The 14188-nt window shown below is 38.4% G+C and overlaps 1 protein-coding gene across 2 annotated transcripts; it reads right to left on the bottom strand.

Moving 5' to 3' along the window:
- Positions 1-2720: 2720 nt before the first annotated feature.
- Positions 2721-13002, bottom strand: RAB9B (RAB9B, member RAS oncogene family). Of its 2 annotated transcripts, XM_081126460.1 has the most exons (4): positions 12839-13002; positions 11465-11957; positions 7362-7431; positions 2721-6194 (listed from the first exon to the last, which is right to left on the bottom strand). In XM_081126460.1, exon 4 carries the CDS (start codon positions 6150-6152, stop codon positions 5547-5549), a length of 606 nt encoding a protein of 201 aa, XP_080982586.1. In that variant the 5' UTR covers positions 6153-6194; positions 7362-7431; positions 11465-11957; positions 12839-13002; the 3' UTR covers positions 2721-5546. The 2 variants fall into 2 exon arrangements, with proteins under 2 accessions (XP_080982586.1, XP_080982587.1); XM_081126461.1 differs by lacking the exon at positions 11465-11957.
- Between the last annotated feature and the right edge of the window lie 1186 nt (positions 13003-14188).

The following is a 14188-nucleotide window of genomic DNA, read 5'->3' as shown; positions in this document are numbered from 1 at the left end:
AATATGAATAAGATCAAAGGTTAATAGCCATAATATAAAAAGAGTTTCTAAAAGTTAATAAGAAATAAAAGTTTCTCATCACAAATGGGCTAAGGAATAGAATGGGCTATTCGCTCAAGGAAAATAAAAGGTCAATAAATATATGAACAGCTAGCTATTCACTCTCGAAGAGTAAAAGAAATGCATGTCAAAACATGAGCTCATTTTTCATCCATCAAATTGGGCAAATGTGGTTAAAAAGTAAGCTAATATTTCATGAATGATTGATAGGCCTCCTCTTATTCTATTGGTGTTGATGTACTTTGAGACAACTTTCTAGAGGGCAATTTGCCCATTATATATTAAAAGCCATAAAAATATTCATATTCTTTGACTCATAAATCTTACTTATTTGAAATAAACAGAGATGTGAATTAAGATTAGTATTAGGGATGTTCACTACTGTTTTATTTTATAAAAAGAAGAGAGTTGGAAAACAAACGTCTAGTAATAACTGTTTCATTACATATATTATGGTAAGTCCTTCAACAGAATATTATGCAAACATTAAATATAATCCCTAGAAGAGTACATGATGACAGATAAAAGTCCTGTATTATCGAGTGAAACAATTAGAATCAGTGTGTGCAGTATGATATAAATTTTGTTATATAAACATATTAAAATACACATTAAAAACTAATATGTGTATTATATTTGGCTGCCTCAAGGTAATAGAATTACAGATGACTTTTATTTCCTTTATCTTGCTTTTCTGTTTCTTTTGTTCCTGTTTTTTTTTTTTTTTTTTTTTTACCATGCGTGTGTATAACTTTTGTGATCAGAAAAAAAGTTTTAAAGTATTTACAGGTGACAGTTTTCTTGGAAACAAAGGGAAAAAGAGACAATTCAAATGTTATATGAACTCTTGTTCATCTATCAGCAGATTCTATATTGAGCAATATATTAAAGGACACATCCTTGGATGTGTTGTTTCTAAGGCATCCAAGAAAAATCAAAGAGAAAAGAGAAGAAATAAGCTTGTCTATTTTTTCCTCATGAATTCGCCACAGGAAGGCATGATTTGTGTTTTTACTCTAATCAATACAGCTAATGTTGAATTAAGAGCTATTTCTTTCATGAAGGCAGCATTTTTCAATTCCTTTTTATCAATCATTTTAAGTAGAAGCACAGCTTGACATGTCTGGTTAAAATTCTGGAGTGCCATAATTCATAGAGCATAAAAGGAACTGACAGATGACTCGAAAATATACATACTTGCACTAACAAAACCCACTGTTTAAAAAGGCTCTTAAATATAGCTGAACCCAAATTCTCTGTGTTGCCTTGGAGAAGACAAAGCAATTTACAAACAAATCACTGCAGTAGTTCTTATATGACTAAATGTGACAATTCCTTTGCATATTGAGCTGTGGAGACACTTATTCTCACTGGGAAAGCACTAAGTAACTCCTCAATCCCTCAAAACCAAACCAAACCAAACCAAAACTTCACACATACATCACCAAACAGCAAAATAAAAGGCAGATACTTGCTTAACAGTTTTTACAAATATATCAATAAGGGGACATTTAATAACTTTTCTTTAAATATGCCTAGCTTCTATTATTATCCCTTTCTTCTCTTAAAGAGAAAGGAATAAACAGTGAGAGCTTTATTTGTGATGGTAACTTGAGGAAATTAAAAAGACAGCAAAAAAAAAGAAAAGGGGTAACTCTTGTGAGGTGACGGATATGTTAATTAGCTTACTTGTGGTGATTATTTCACAGTGTTTACATATATCAAATCATCAGATTGAACACCTTAAACACATACAGTTTTATTTGGTTTTATTTGTCAATTATACCTCAATAAAGCCAGGAGGAAGAAAGAGACTAGTCTGGAAAAACTCATGCACTTATGTTAACATTTTATCAAAAGATATATCACAGCTTACCTGCCCTAAAATCAAGATTAAGAGAAGCACTCCACTGTAATAAATCCTACATCTCCATAGCAAGAAGAGAAAAAAGTGAAATTATTATCTGGATCACTGGAGTTAAAAAAAAAAAAAATGTTGCAGTTAGAACTACTTCAGGTAATTCAAATGAAAGTAGAGATGCCCACCCCAACTCTTATATTGAAATTACTTAAGTCGATGCCTCAATTTTCCAGTGTTTTAAAATTTCAATTACAGAATTGAAGAGAAATAATCTATTCAACATCCAGTACTTTCTGGGAGGACCATAGCCAAACTATTTCCAAAAAATGAGGATCTATTCTATTTCTTAATAGAGAAAGAGATTTCCCTCTGGGCTATCAATTAGGCAGAAAAATAGCAAAGACAGAAAGCTAGTTTTCTGCTTTTAAAATATCAGTATTGGATGAGCAAATCTTTTTTTCTTTTTTTAAATATATCTTTATTGATTCAGAGAGAGGAAAGGAGAGGGAGAGAGAGAGAGAGAAACATCAACGATATATATATATATAAATATATATATATTTAAAGTGGCATAAAATAAAAGGAACTTCCTCACCTTAATTTTTTGAGTTTATTTCGCAATCAGTAGAAGAGTATCTGTCTGATCACTAGATAGTAGCTGCTTGGAGTACCATGTGAAAAAACGATCCAGAGGCCACATACAATGCAACCTGAGTGACTTGATTGATAAGTACTGTCATTCCCACCAGTTGCTCAAAAAGAGAAAGGGAGGGAAAAAGCACAAACATTGTATACCGGTTATTCAAAAAGCACTTTTTATTTACTTTAACACAGATGACTTTTTTACAGTTGAAACAAAACATCTGATACACAATTTTGAGTTTTTAGCAGCACCTGCAACAAGAGGATTGTGGAATACCTCAGGGTAAAGTAGAGATGGCTGAGGCAGGCACAAATTAACCTGAAATTTATCAATCCACTGAAGACATATGGAATCTGAGGCCCCCTGATATTAGCCCAATGCATGAAAATAAACAAATTAAATATTCTGTATGATGTTCTAATGAGCCATTGAAAAACAGTATAGTTTCAATTAGAAATACCTTATTCAAAAAATTAGTGTTCATAAAAAACAAACAAAACCCTACTGAAAATACTGCACTGCACATTCTAGGGTACACAATTTCTAAGCCTATACGCACAGTTCCTGGTACTCACAGACCTCAGCCTTTGGTGTTTTTTAATCTTACTCAAATGATACATCAACACCCCACTGAATATTGCTTACCAAAATGCCACTGTTTTTTGTCAATTAATGTTAAGTGCTTTCATTAAGACATTGTGTAGTGATTTGCCAGAAAAAAAATTGGCATGGCTCAGAGGAAAGGGGCTTCAGTTGACCTGCCAATAAAATTAACAATTGTTTTGGATGGACAGGAGACCTATGAATGGTATACCCACGTAATTTTTCTTAAATGACCACATGCCATTCTGATAGAGACAAGTACTTTTGTAAGTGGATGGAGGTCTTTAGGAAGACTGGAGATCTACAAATAGAAACTATTTTAAGCAGAATGCAAGTAGAAAGAGAAGGCTTCAGGTCTCATGCACTTTAAAACAGTTAGCATTTAATAGTTTTGACATACAGATTTTCACCCTAACAAGACTGTAGCAAAATGATCATAGAATTTGGAAACCAGTCTGGCTGGCTATAGGCATAGGCATGTGAGGGACTAATACTTATGAATTGCAGGGTCCCAGTTCTGTCTTTGACTTCTGGCATAAAAGTTAGTTGGGCAATGAGGTCAGGACTATATTTAAATTGGAAATATTGAGTATGACTGGGTTGAAATACTGTATTCAACTTGTCTATGTGGCCAAAAAGTCCCAGAACTCTTAAAGCACATAAAGTCCCATGTGTAAGGCTGATTCCATATGTGGCTACAATGGAGAGTTCTAGGCTGTATTCCTGTGAAAGCTCCCACCCCCTCCCTGGCCCAGGTCTCTTTGGGGGGTCATTTATAATTGTTCCTCACTAACTTGGGTCACTATTTTTATCATAAATGTTTTAAAAGTACAAATTAAAAGCTATGGAGGACAAACAGATCAACCAACAAGAATCAGACTGCATATAGATAGCTGGTGGTCATAGTAATCAAATTTTGACAAACCACTTTTTTATTTGAATATGGTATCTTTAGGATGTTTATATCAGGGCACACAATGATTACTCAGATCTCAAGAATTTTTCCTGCCATAGTACAAAAGCAAAAGACAGAGCTATGTAGTTGCTGTTAAATGCTGATCTCAGAATAGTTTGAGTATTTTAAAAGTCCCTCTCCATAGTCTTAGCTGTTGTCTTAAGATACATCTAACTATAACATGGCACTGAAATGTAGTTTGTAGTTTATAGATTCATAGAACTTAGAACTGGAAAGGACCTTAAACCAAACATTAAGCCAGTACAGAAATCCTTTCTATGGTATTTTAACAGATGGTCATCCAGCATCTACTTGAATATTTTTACTGGGAGTCCACTATTAAGGCAGTCCATTCCATTGTTGGACAAATCTAATGATAAGAAATGAATTCTAATGCTGGGTTAAAGTCTGCCCCCTTGTCACTTTCAATGTCCTAATTCGGCCAGTACAACATACAAAAAAATAAAAAATAAAAATCAGTTTCTTCTTCTACAATAAATATTGGAGTTAAGGAACCTTGTGAGAAAAGCCCATTATCCCCCACTCTTTTCCGAAGGCTTCTCAGAGCACAGCATGGTAGACCAAAGGACCATCAAACTTATAAGCACAGAGCACTGCATCCAAAGCCATATACTAAGCAGCACTGCTAAATTGATAAGAGGTTGACAGAGAAGCAACATCCCTATGCAGCAAAAGTAGACTTAGGAAGTAAAAGCAGACCAACCATTTATCTGCAAGGGTGGTTGGCATATTTAAGCATAATCCATTCCCTAGTACCCTGTTACTTCAAACACAAGGAGTATAATAAATTTCCAGTGTCATCAGTGTATCTCTTATTGAGATGGTGTTTTTTGAAAAGCTCAGATGGGAGCAAAGCATACATAAAGATTTAAACAAGGCAGTGTACATCATTATACTTTTGCATTCCTAATAATTACAATGTCTTAGAATTCAAGCTTAGGACATCCTTGTTTGTATTATTTTTATTGTAAAGAAGCTCAGAGAATTATTTTCCCCACTTTGGCAGACATGTCAGAAACTGCTTGGCAAGAGTCGGTGATGACATTTGTTAGTTGGTTAATGGAACACTTTAAGGAATAGCTGTAACTCTTTAATTCCTTCATGCAGCTGGGTTCTAAGTTTAAACTGTGATTTGAAAAAATATTTAAATCTCTCAGGACTAAAGCTCTCTGAAATGTCTTGATGCACACAAGAAGGAAATAGCAGAAATCACGCAAAAAACACTTGGCTTGATAAAGCGCTTTTTAAAAAATCGCTCTACAACTTCAGTTTAAAAGGCTCTAATTAACAATTACATTATCTCTTACCCTTTCTTTTGTGTGTGTGCATTCTTACAGGGGCACAGTTGTTTTTATACTACTGACTGACCAACTTGGGGTATACTTTTAAAAGGCTTCTTACTTTTAACAGCATGAAGATCCTGCTTTGGAGCCACTGTTCAAGTCAATAGTGTGACCTAACATGCAATGCTCCAACTGTTCCTCTACAGCCAATACCTGTCTGACAGCTTCTTCAAAGGCCACTGTCACGTTAGTATCATCTTTGGCACTTGTTTCTAGATAAGGGTAATCCCCATTCTCCATGCACCAGGCTTGTGCCTCCTCAGTAGTCACTTGCCTATCCTCTTTGTCTACCTTGTTACCCAGAACTACAAATGGGAAGTGCTCAGGGTCTTTCACATCTGCATAGTAGATGAATTCTTTTTGCCAGTTACCAAGGTTCTCGAAACTCTGTCGGTCATCCACGCTGAAGGTCAAGAGGCAGCAGTCTGCTCCCCTGTAGAAGGGTGTCCTAAGGCTCTTGAAACGTTCCTGCCCTGCAGTGTCCCAGATCTGGAGAGTTACAAAACGTCCATCTACCTCCAGATCTCGATTTAAGAACTCTACCCCTATGGTGTGAAAAGCCTGGGAGTCAAATTTATTCGTTACATAACGGTTCATAAGTGAGCTTTTCCCAACTCCACCATCACCCAAGAGAATGACCTTCAAGAGCAGTGATTTACCACTCATTGTTGCAGCACCAGATAGGGAAGAGTTTCTAACCAAGATAACCTGAAAATAAAATAAAAATAAGGAAAACAGTTAACCTTTAAATGGAAATCAACTTCATAATAAATTTCTCTGAATTATGAGGCCTTCTAATTTAGCTTCTCTTGATTCATGCTCATTAACTGATGTAGTACAGCAGAAGGAATAAAACTCTTTTTGCATGAGGGAGAAAATAGGTCTTGTTTTTCTCAGGTCTCTTGCCTGTGCCAGGAAAATGGATGAATGCCATGGGTAAGCAGACTAACAGATGGTGCTGCAATTTGGTTCAGTTCTGACCCTATTCTCTCTTAGATGAAAAAGCCTAGAACAGGGGTGTCACTCAAAAGTGTAACCATATTAGCTTCAGATTTGGACAGTTCTAAACAAGAGGCAAGTAGTAATTGATTCAGAGTTTGAAGTCCGTTCCTGATGTAGCCAAGCATTACTGAGGAGAGAAGGCTGCATAAGTTAGAATTCTGTCAGTAGAGGTTTGGGCAAGAATTAGACCAAACTTGGAAGAGAGAAAAAGGTCAAATTTCTTCTGGCATTTGCCCCATTATACTAGCATTGATATGGATACCCTCACAAGTAAAGGATCTTCCATAATCTTTTCTTCATGGAACAATAGCAGTTAAGTTGATGACAGCTGACTGGTACCAATATAATAGCTATCATTCAGGAAGAATATCTTGAATAGCCTATTAATTTTTAGTTTTAGGTTCTAATTCCATACCAGCACTAAAGAAACATACTGTAACCTCTAAAGAGCTAATAATTATACTGAACCCTTTTGTTACCTCCATAACATGTCTATACATGGAATAAATACCTAGAATGCATCTTAAGATTAAAAGATCAAATGTTTACTGAAAAACTACCTTGTCCTAGATTCTGTTAGGTACTTTCACACTAGCTCCACTGTGGAAACTCAACAGTGATGTTAATTGAGTGTTATTTTTGTAAGAGACCCAAAGAGGTAAAAAGCAATCATGAATCAAACAGCACATGCAAAAATGTTTCTGGAGGAAAATAAATTTGAAATGTAATTTAAAAAACCCCTCAGTAGTCCTTAAAATAATGTTGGTGTGCATATGTACTAACCATATATTTTTCTAAACATTCATTTTTAGAAGAGCCAATAAAAAATATAAAATATATATCTATCCAGTTGAGTATAAAATATAAACCTACCCAGCTGGGTCTTTGTCACAATCTTGTCTTTTTCTTGTGTGTTTTTATTTTTCTTTTCTTTTTTCGGATTCTAAAAAACAAATTGGGAAACATTTTTTTAAAAAAACCTATAATAAAATAAAGAATATATATGTATACACACACACACTCAATATATAGATTACACTCAAGTCAGGAAAACAACAGGCTGACCTCAACTTACCTACAGAGAATGCTTTTCATAAATATATTTAAGAGTTTAAAATGCTTAACATGGGAAAAATAATTTTATTGCAAGAACTTCAACTTGTCCTAACTTGAGTGTACTTTATATGATTTTTAAAGTTTTATATTGTCTGTCCATTGAACTCTCCATTCAAAGTAAATTAAAGTGGGTAATATTTACAGTAGAAGATATTCAGGAAAGGGAAAGCACAGGGGAGCCTAAGACATGTTGAGATTCTATGTCAAAATGAAACTCCTTCCCTTTATACCTACCAATGTTCCCATCTCCATGAACTTCCTAGTGCACTCACCAATCTGCCTTGAGTTTGTCTCTGCATTTGATTCCACAAGATTAGAGAAGAAAACGTTATGTTTGGGGATTCCCTGTTTACAATATATTCTCTTGGGTAATTATATTACTCATTGATTTTGATCATCTGTTTTAAACACAAGTTTTAGTATTTAGCTGGCTTTATTAAATTCAAACAAAACTTCATTTAACATTTTAGCTAATTATGGCAAGAGTTTTATTCAACCAGAATCACAAATACAGGTCTAAACAGTATGATGATGCCAGAGAGGGAGGGGTGGGGGCTGGGTGGAGGTGGGCAAAGGTGAGGGAATGGGGGACATCTGTAATAAGGTCAACAATAAAAATAAAGTTAATAAAAAGAATACCGGTCTAAAAAGAAAAACAGTCCCTGGATTTGTTGAGAGTTCTTTCTTAGTGAGGAATTAAGAAGCTTTTAAAAAAAGCTCTCTTGAATGATTATTAACACATTAAAGGCTTCAGTAACAAAAGAAAAGAAAAGAAAAGAAAAGAAAACAAAACAAAACAAAACAAAACAAAAAAAAACTTTTTAGTTCTCCTGAGTTCTGTTTACTTTTTGTTGTCTTTGTTCTTCTTCTTCTTTTTGTAAATTTACCTTTATTGTTGAAAGTATTACAGATATACCCCTTCCCCCCCCATTGATCCCTTCCACCCAGCATCTCCCCCCTTCCCCCCAGACCTTCTTCACACTATTGTCTATGTCCATAGGTTATGCATATATGCATATAAGTTCTTTAATCATTCAACAAATATTTATTAAACACTGACCGTATGCCAAAACTGGTTATAAGGCCCGGCTGGTATGGCTCAGTGGTTGAGCATCAACCTAGGAACCAAGAAGCCAGTGCATATGCCCGAGTTGTGGGCTCAATCCCCAGTAAGGGGCATGCAGGAGGCAACTGATTGATATATCTCTCTCATCGATGTTTCTATCTGTATCCCTCTCCCTTCCCCTCTCTCTCAAATCAATTAAAAACATATTAAAAAATGAAAAAAATCCCTCTTGCATAATAATCTCATGTTATTTTTAAATTTATTTTTATTTTTGAAAGTATTACAGATGTCCCCCCATTCCTGCCCCTCTTTGCCTCTCTCCACCAGCTCCCGCCCCATCTCAGGCCTTCCCCACACTATTGTCTATGTCTATGGGTTATTCATATATGCATGTAAGTTCTTTGGTTAAGCTCTCCCCCCCCCCCCAATAATGTCTTTTAAATTGATAGGCTTTATCCTTCTTGGTCTATATTCTAAAGAATTCTCAAGTTTCCTACAATTCTTGACTTTTGTCCTCTTTTTTTCTGCTCTCAAACTGCTATTTTTGGCACCAGCTCAAGTAGCAAACATTTCTTTAAATGGTGATGAAAAAATTGTCAGCACACTTCTTTATTTTTAATATTGGTCTGTAGGATAACTTTCAGAGCAGAATTCTTGAACTCTCACTTAAAAAAGTAACAGAAGGAAGTGCAAACTTGGGCACAGTACTAATAGTATTAAGGGCCTGTGCCAAATGAGCTTCCTTAAGTATCTAGCAAACAGGTGTTCATATCATTCAATGACTCACTAACTCTACTTTTCCACTGTGGATACATCAGATGATGGGTCAAGGAATGAGTGCATCTGAAAACCAAATACTCAGCTCTAAGAACAATAACTATCTGAGATAATGCTGCAGTTGCTTGTGCATTCCCTATTTGGTCATGTCCACACATAATTTCTGGGAACACAGGGAGGAAAAGCAATGTGGTTCAGTGTCAAGTGCACTGGGCTGGCAGCAATCAGGAGATAAGAGTCTTCATCGCTGCTTTCCCATTCATTTATTTTATGAACTTGGACAGGTCACTTAATCTTGCCATGTTTCAATATCTTCCTGTATAAAAACAGAGCTGATAATACCTGCCCTACTTAACTCAAAGGATTTGGGGGAAATGAATAACTTATGAAGTCTGCAAAGAGTCGTGAGCATTAATTGAAATTTTTGGTTTAAGGTTTTTGTTCTTCTTGCTCCTTCACCTCCTTTCATTCACTAGTGGGGGCCTTATTACTTGGTATTAACCCTTCTCAGAAAGGGCCTGTCAGTAGGAAGATAATTCTTCCTTTTCTCTGTCTTCCATATTTTAGAATGCCTTGTTTCCCAATAATTTTGAGTATCTGCATATACCACAGAATTTCAGCGTTGGAGGGACCTGAAGGGTCTTCTGGTCCAATCATGCTACTGATGCTTGAGAAAACATTTGATTGCCTATTGTGTGCTGTCTCCTTACTAAGGTGACCCTCCACTCTCCTCTGCTGTCTCCAACTCCTGTTTGTTTGCTGGAAGTAGAGATGAATGCAGTTAAGGCTTGTCTCCTTGCCTTCGGTCACTAAATCCTGCTGAGTTTTCCTTGGAATATTCTTTTCTGGTCCTCTGCTACCATCCTCATTTTGGCCCACATCTCCTTGCATCTAATCTATTATGAAAGCTTCCTAGCTGTTCTCTCCCTTGCTTCTGGTTTATCCTTACCTAATGTACTTTGCAAAGCTTAATCACTTGAACACTCACTGTTTCAGGCAAGGTCTTACCCTCAATAAGTTTACAAATTAACATATAAGCTTCAGATCTCATGGTTTACAGTTGAAACAGTATCATTATACCACCTTATTTTGTTAACAAAACCTTTTTTCCAAGTATATCTTTCTGACACAACCAAATTTTAAATTTCTGGATAGTAAAGCCCTTGTTTGTATATGTCCTTGAAGCCTCTTCAACATGCAGCACCAGGGTACTCCATATAGCTAATCAGTAAATATTTGTTCATTAACTGTTTAAGTAAGTGCCTAAAATTAATGCCTCTTAATTTATGCCAAGGTACAATAGAGCCACAGTTCTGTGAGAAATACAAATACTCTTATTTACAAGGTGACTAAAGAGCAGAAGTTATGGACTTTTCTGGATAACTTTCTAGATGGGACTTAACAGGAATTCCACCTGTTGAAAGTTGGTGGAAATACTCCAGTTTCCCTCCCTCTCCCCTCACATTTTAAAAATAAGTATATAAATCTCTCCATTCTCATAAAAAAAACAAGAGGAGAATAATTATCTCCACTTCATGTTTTCAGTTTTTGCTGGCATCCCCACCACCATCATCACTGAAAATGAGTGTGATCTCCTTTAGTACATATTTAAGTTAAAAAGAACTAGCACAATATAAAAGCAAATCAATTTTCCTCTCCCGGAATATGCCAAATTTAAATCAAACCTTGAAAGAAGATAATATAAAGTAGACAAAAAAACTCTTTGATAATTCTAAGTACACTTAATAGGAAAGTCAATTCCTTTATACATCACTTATGGGTCCCATATTAGGTTAGGATTTGGACTAAAATGTTTATTCTGATTTTGGTCCTATTCAGAGAAAGATCTGGCTTTAACAGACCAACTATCCTAGAGATGCAATTCTCCTTTCCTACCCCACGGCCCCAAATAGATTAACAAGCATTCTCTAAGGATAGCTTATTCACTTTTTCCCCCAAATTAAGGTTTAAGTCTTAGACAGTAAGGTGAATTAGGAATTCACATAACGATACTTGCCAGCTTTCTTTGTTCTTCAACATACTTGAAACCTTCTGAATCTGCTGTGCTGACACCCACTGATTGTATTTAGTTGAGGGTGAGAATGGAGGAGAGGGAGGAGGCAGTACAATGACAAGAAAGAGGTTGAACTCTTGAAAACAGTACATTTTAGTGTGATGATGGAGAGAAGAGAGACAGAAATGCAGATTGGCAAATCAGTTCGGTTGCCATAGGTAGAATGATGCTCAAATCCATAGTGCAGATTGGGAGCAAGTCTTGAGAGGGATGTGTACTGCAGGGCTGGGGGTGGGGGGAGAGCAGCAGGGGAGAGCTAGGCAGTGGATGAGAGGGGCATTGGCTGCAATCTGCACAGGGGAGGAGCCATGGTTGGGGCTGTGGGGAAAGCCCATCTTGTGGTGACATGCTGGTAGCGGCTACTCAACTCACTGTTGATTCCTGGCACAATACTTGTTAATACTGCACTGAAGAACTGGGAGAGGCTTTCTTTAATCTATGTGAAAACCAGTACAAATAAGAAACGATCAAATCTTTGAGATCCTCCATCTCACACGGTGTAAGTTATTTCCAATACAACCTGATGCTTAGTGGTGGTGGTGGGGTTCCTAGCGGGTAAGCCCTCTGACATGTGCGCTGAATTCATTTGGTAGAGCTAACAAGTTATCAGTTACATCCATGCACTGAGTCCAAGTGTCACAGCTGTCATGCCACTGAAATGCTATTCCCACATTTATGTCCATATTTAGATCCTATATGCAACTAGAAGAAACCAATGTGGAATTTCACCTCTAACCTTTCATTCCTCAGGATGACAGCTCTGCAGCTATAAGCCTGAAGGCACACTAGATAGCAATTTGGCACTGTCCGCAGGCCACTTCTTCCCAAGTAGAGTGGCTAGAGATAAATAGGTAAGGTCTGGATAAGTAATCAAGGTACCAGGAGAAGAAGCTTCCTTAGGAGACCGGGAATGCTGTCATCTTTATGACAGGGGCACTGTTAGCATTGGGGATCTAAGAAGTGAGATGTCACGCATAGTTTCAACTACCTCAGACCCAGATCCTCTCATCTCACCTCCAGCTCCTAGAACCAGCGGCTGTGGCGCATGCGCACTGAGCCACACCCGCTCCCCACGGAGTCCTACCCTTCCCTTACCAGCTCTGACAACCGCTTGGATTACTCAGCAACGACCCTCCCCAGCCGTCACCTACCCCCGAACTCTGACCCCTGCAGTGCCGAGGTCCCTTTCCCAAGGTACGAGTGCCCCCAGAAATCACCTAGATCTCCCTTTCTCCGTCTTCCCCTAAACCCCCCACCTCCAGGCCTCTGGGGTCCCGGCCATTGGCGGCGCTCCCTGCCCATGCACAGGCACCTTACCCGACACAATGGGACAGAGACCGAAAAGAGATGCGGGCGCCAGGCAGTCAGCTCTGGGAGCCGGCTGCCTGGCTCCTCAGCGGCACCGTTAGAGCTCCTGCTGCCTCCTTGTCTTCAGTGGGGCAGCAAGTGCAGCTTGGACCTTGGTGGCCTGACAGCTGCCGCTCGCGCCCGCCGCTGCTGCCGCGCAGCGTCTCGCGCCCGCGCCAGAGAGGGGAGGGGGCGGGGCCCGCGCCGCCTCTATGGGCCTCTTTCTTGGCACTGGGGACCCGGCTGCCTCCCGCAGTCGCAGATCCAGCCCTGGCTCGCTCACTCTTCTTTCATGCTCAGTGTCCAACCCTGGTCTCTCTTGTCTTCCTCCTCTCCCCTCGGTAGGCACAGCGACAATGGATCATCAAATATTGCTCTCCCACTTACCTCCTTTGCAGCAGCCCCATTTTCTGCAGTTACCCTTGGACCTGCCTCAAACTGTGTGTGCCAGACTCTCTACTTTTGCCAAAGGGGTAGCACATACATTCTCCTGTTTCAAACAGCTCAGGGAAATACATTACACAATGCTTTACTAGGTCCTCTAGCTGACTACTGCTCATGAAATTCTCATGGCAATCCAAAAAGAAAGGCTCACATCGGTAGCTCAGGCATAGAAGGCACATCACCCTTTACCCTTACCAGTTAGCATTCTGGAGGGACACATAGAGAGCATTGCTAGAAGTTTCTGGAAATGTTGCTGGGGTAGAATGAAATACTCCAGTTGTGCCCAGCTTTTCAGCCAGTCCTTTATTGTTGTCGTCTCTTGTGGCCCTCTGGTACCTCCAACTTGTTTGTGATTTATTCTTCTCTGGAATCTAAGGAGGACGAAGTTCGCACCCCGTCTTTCTGCCAGGTAGTCCATCTGTGAAGCTTCCCAGATGTCTGAGAACCTGTGCCTGCATGGCACTGCCCCTCACTCACCATGCATCCCCTGAGGGCCCTCACAATGCCTTCTCCATCTAGGACAGTCTTGCTCTACCTTTTCGCAAGTCAATTTCACATGGCCCAGTTAAAATGTCACTTCCTCAGGGTAACCTTTCTCAATAACCCCAGAATGGAGAAAGTGCCTTGATTTATTCTCTTGCAGTCTCCTGAAGACTGCTATGCTTTTTCTTCATAATATTTATCTGTTAATGATTAGATATTTAAATGTATATTGTGATTGACAACTGACTTCCTCCGCTAAACTATATTGCACTATAAAGTCAAGGACTGAGACTGTCGAGATTCACCATCATATCCCCAGGGCTTAGGGCAATTGTTACATAGGACATGCTCAGAAAATATTTGTTGAAAATGAATACATGTCATATCATCAAT

The sequence above is a fragment of the Miniopterus schreibersii genome (assembly GCF_964146895.1).
Source record: "Miniopterus schreibersii genome assembly, chromosome: X".
NCBI classification, from domain to species: domain Eukaryota; kingdom Metazoa; phylum Chordata; class Mammalia; order Chiroptera; family Miniopteridae; genus Miniopterus; species Miniopterus schreibersii.
This window is presented reverse-complemented; position numbering and strand designations above follow the sequence as displayed.

Coding starts and splice junctions, on each gene's coding strand:
- RAB9B (XM_081126460.1), bottom strand. CDS start 6,152: ATGAGTGGTAAATCACTGCTCTTGAAGGTCATTCTCTTGGGTGATGGT.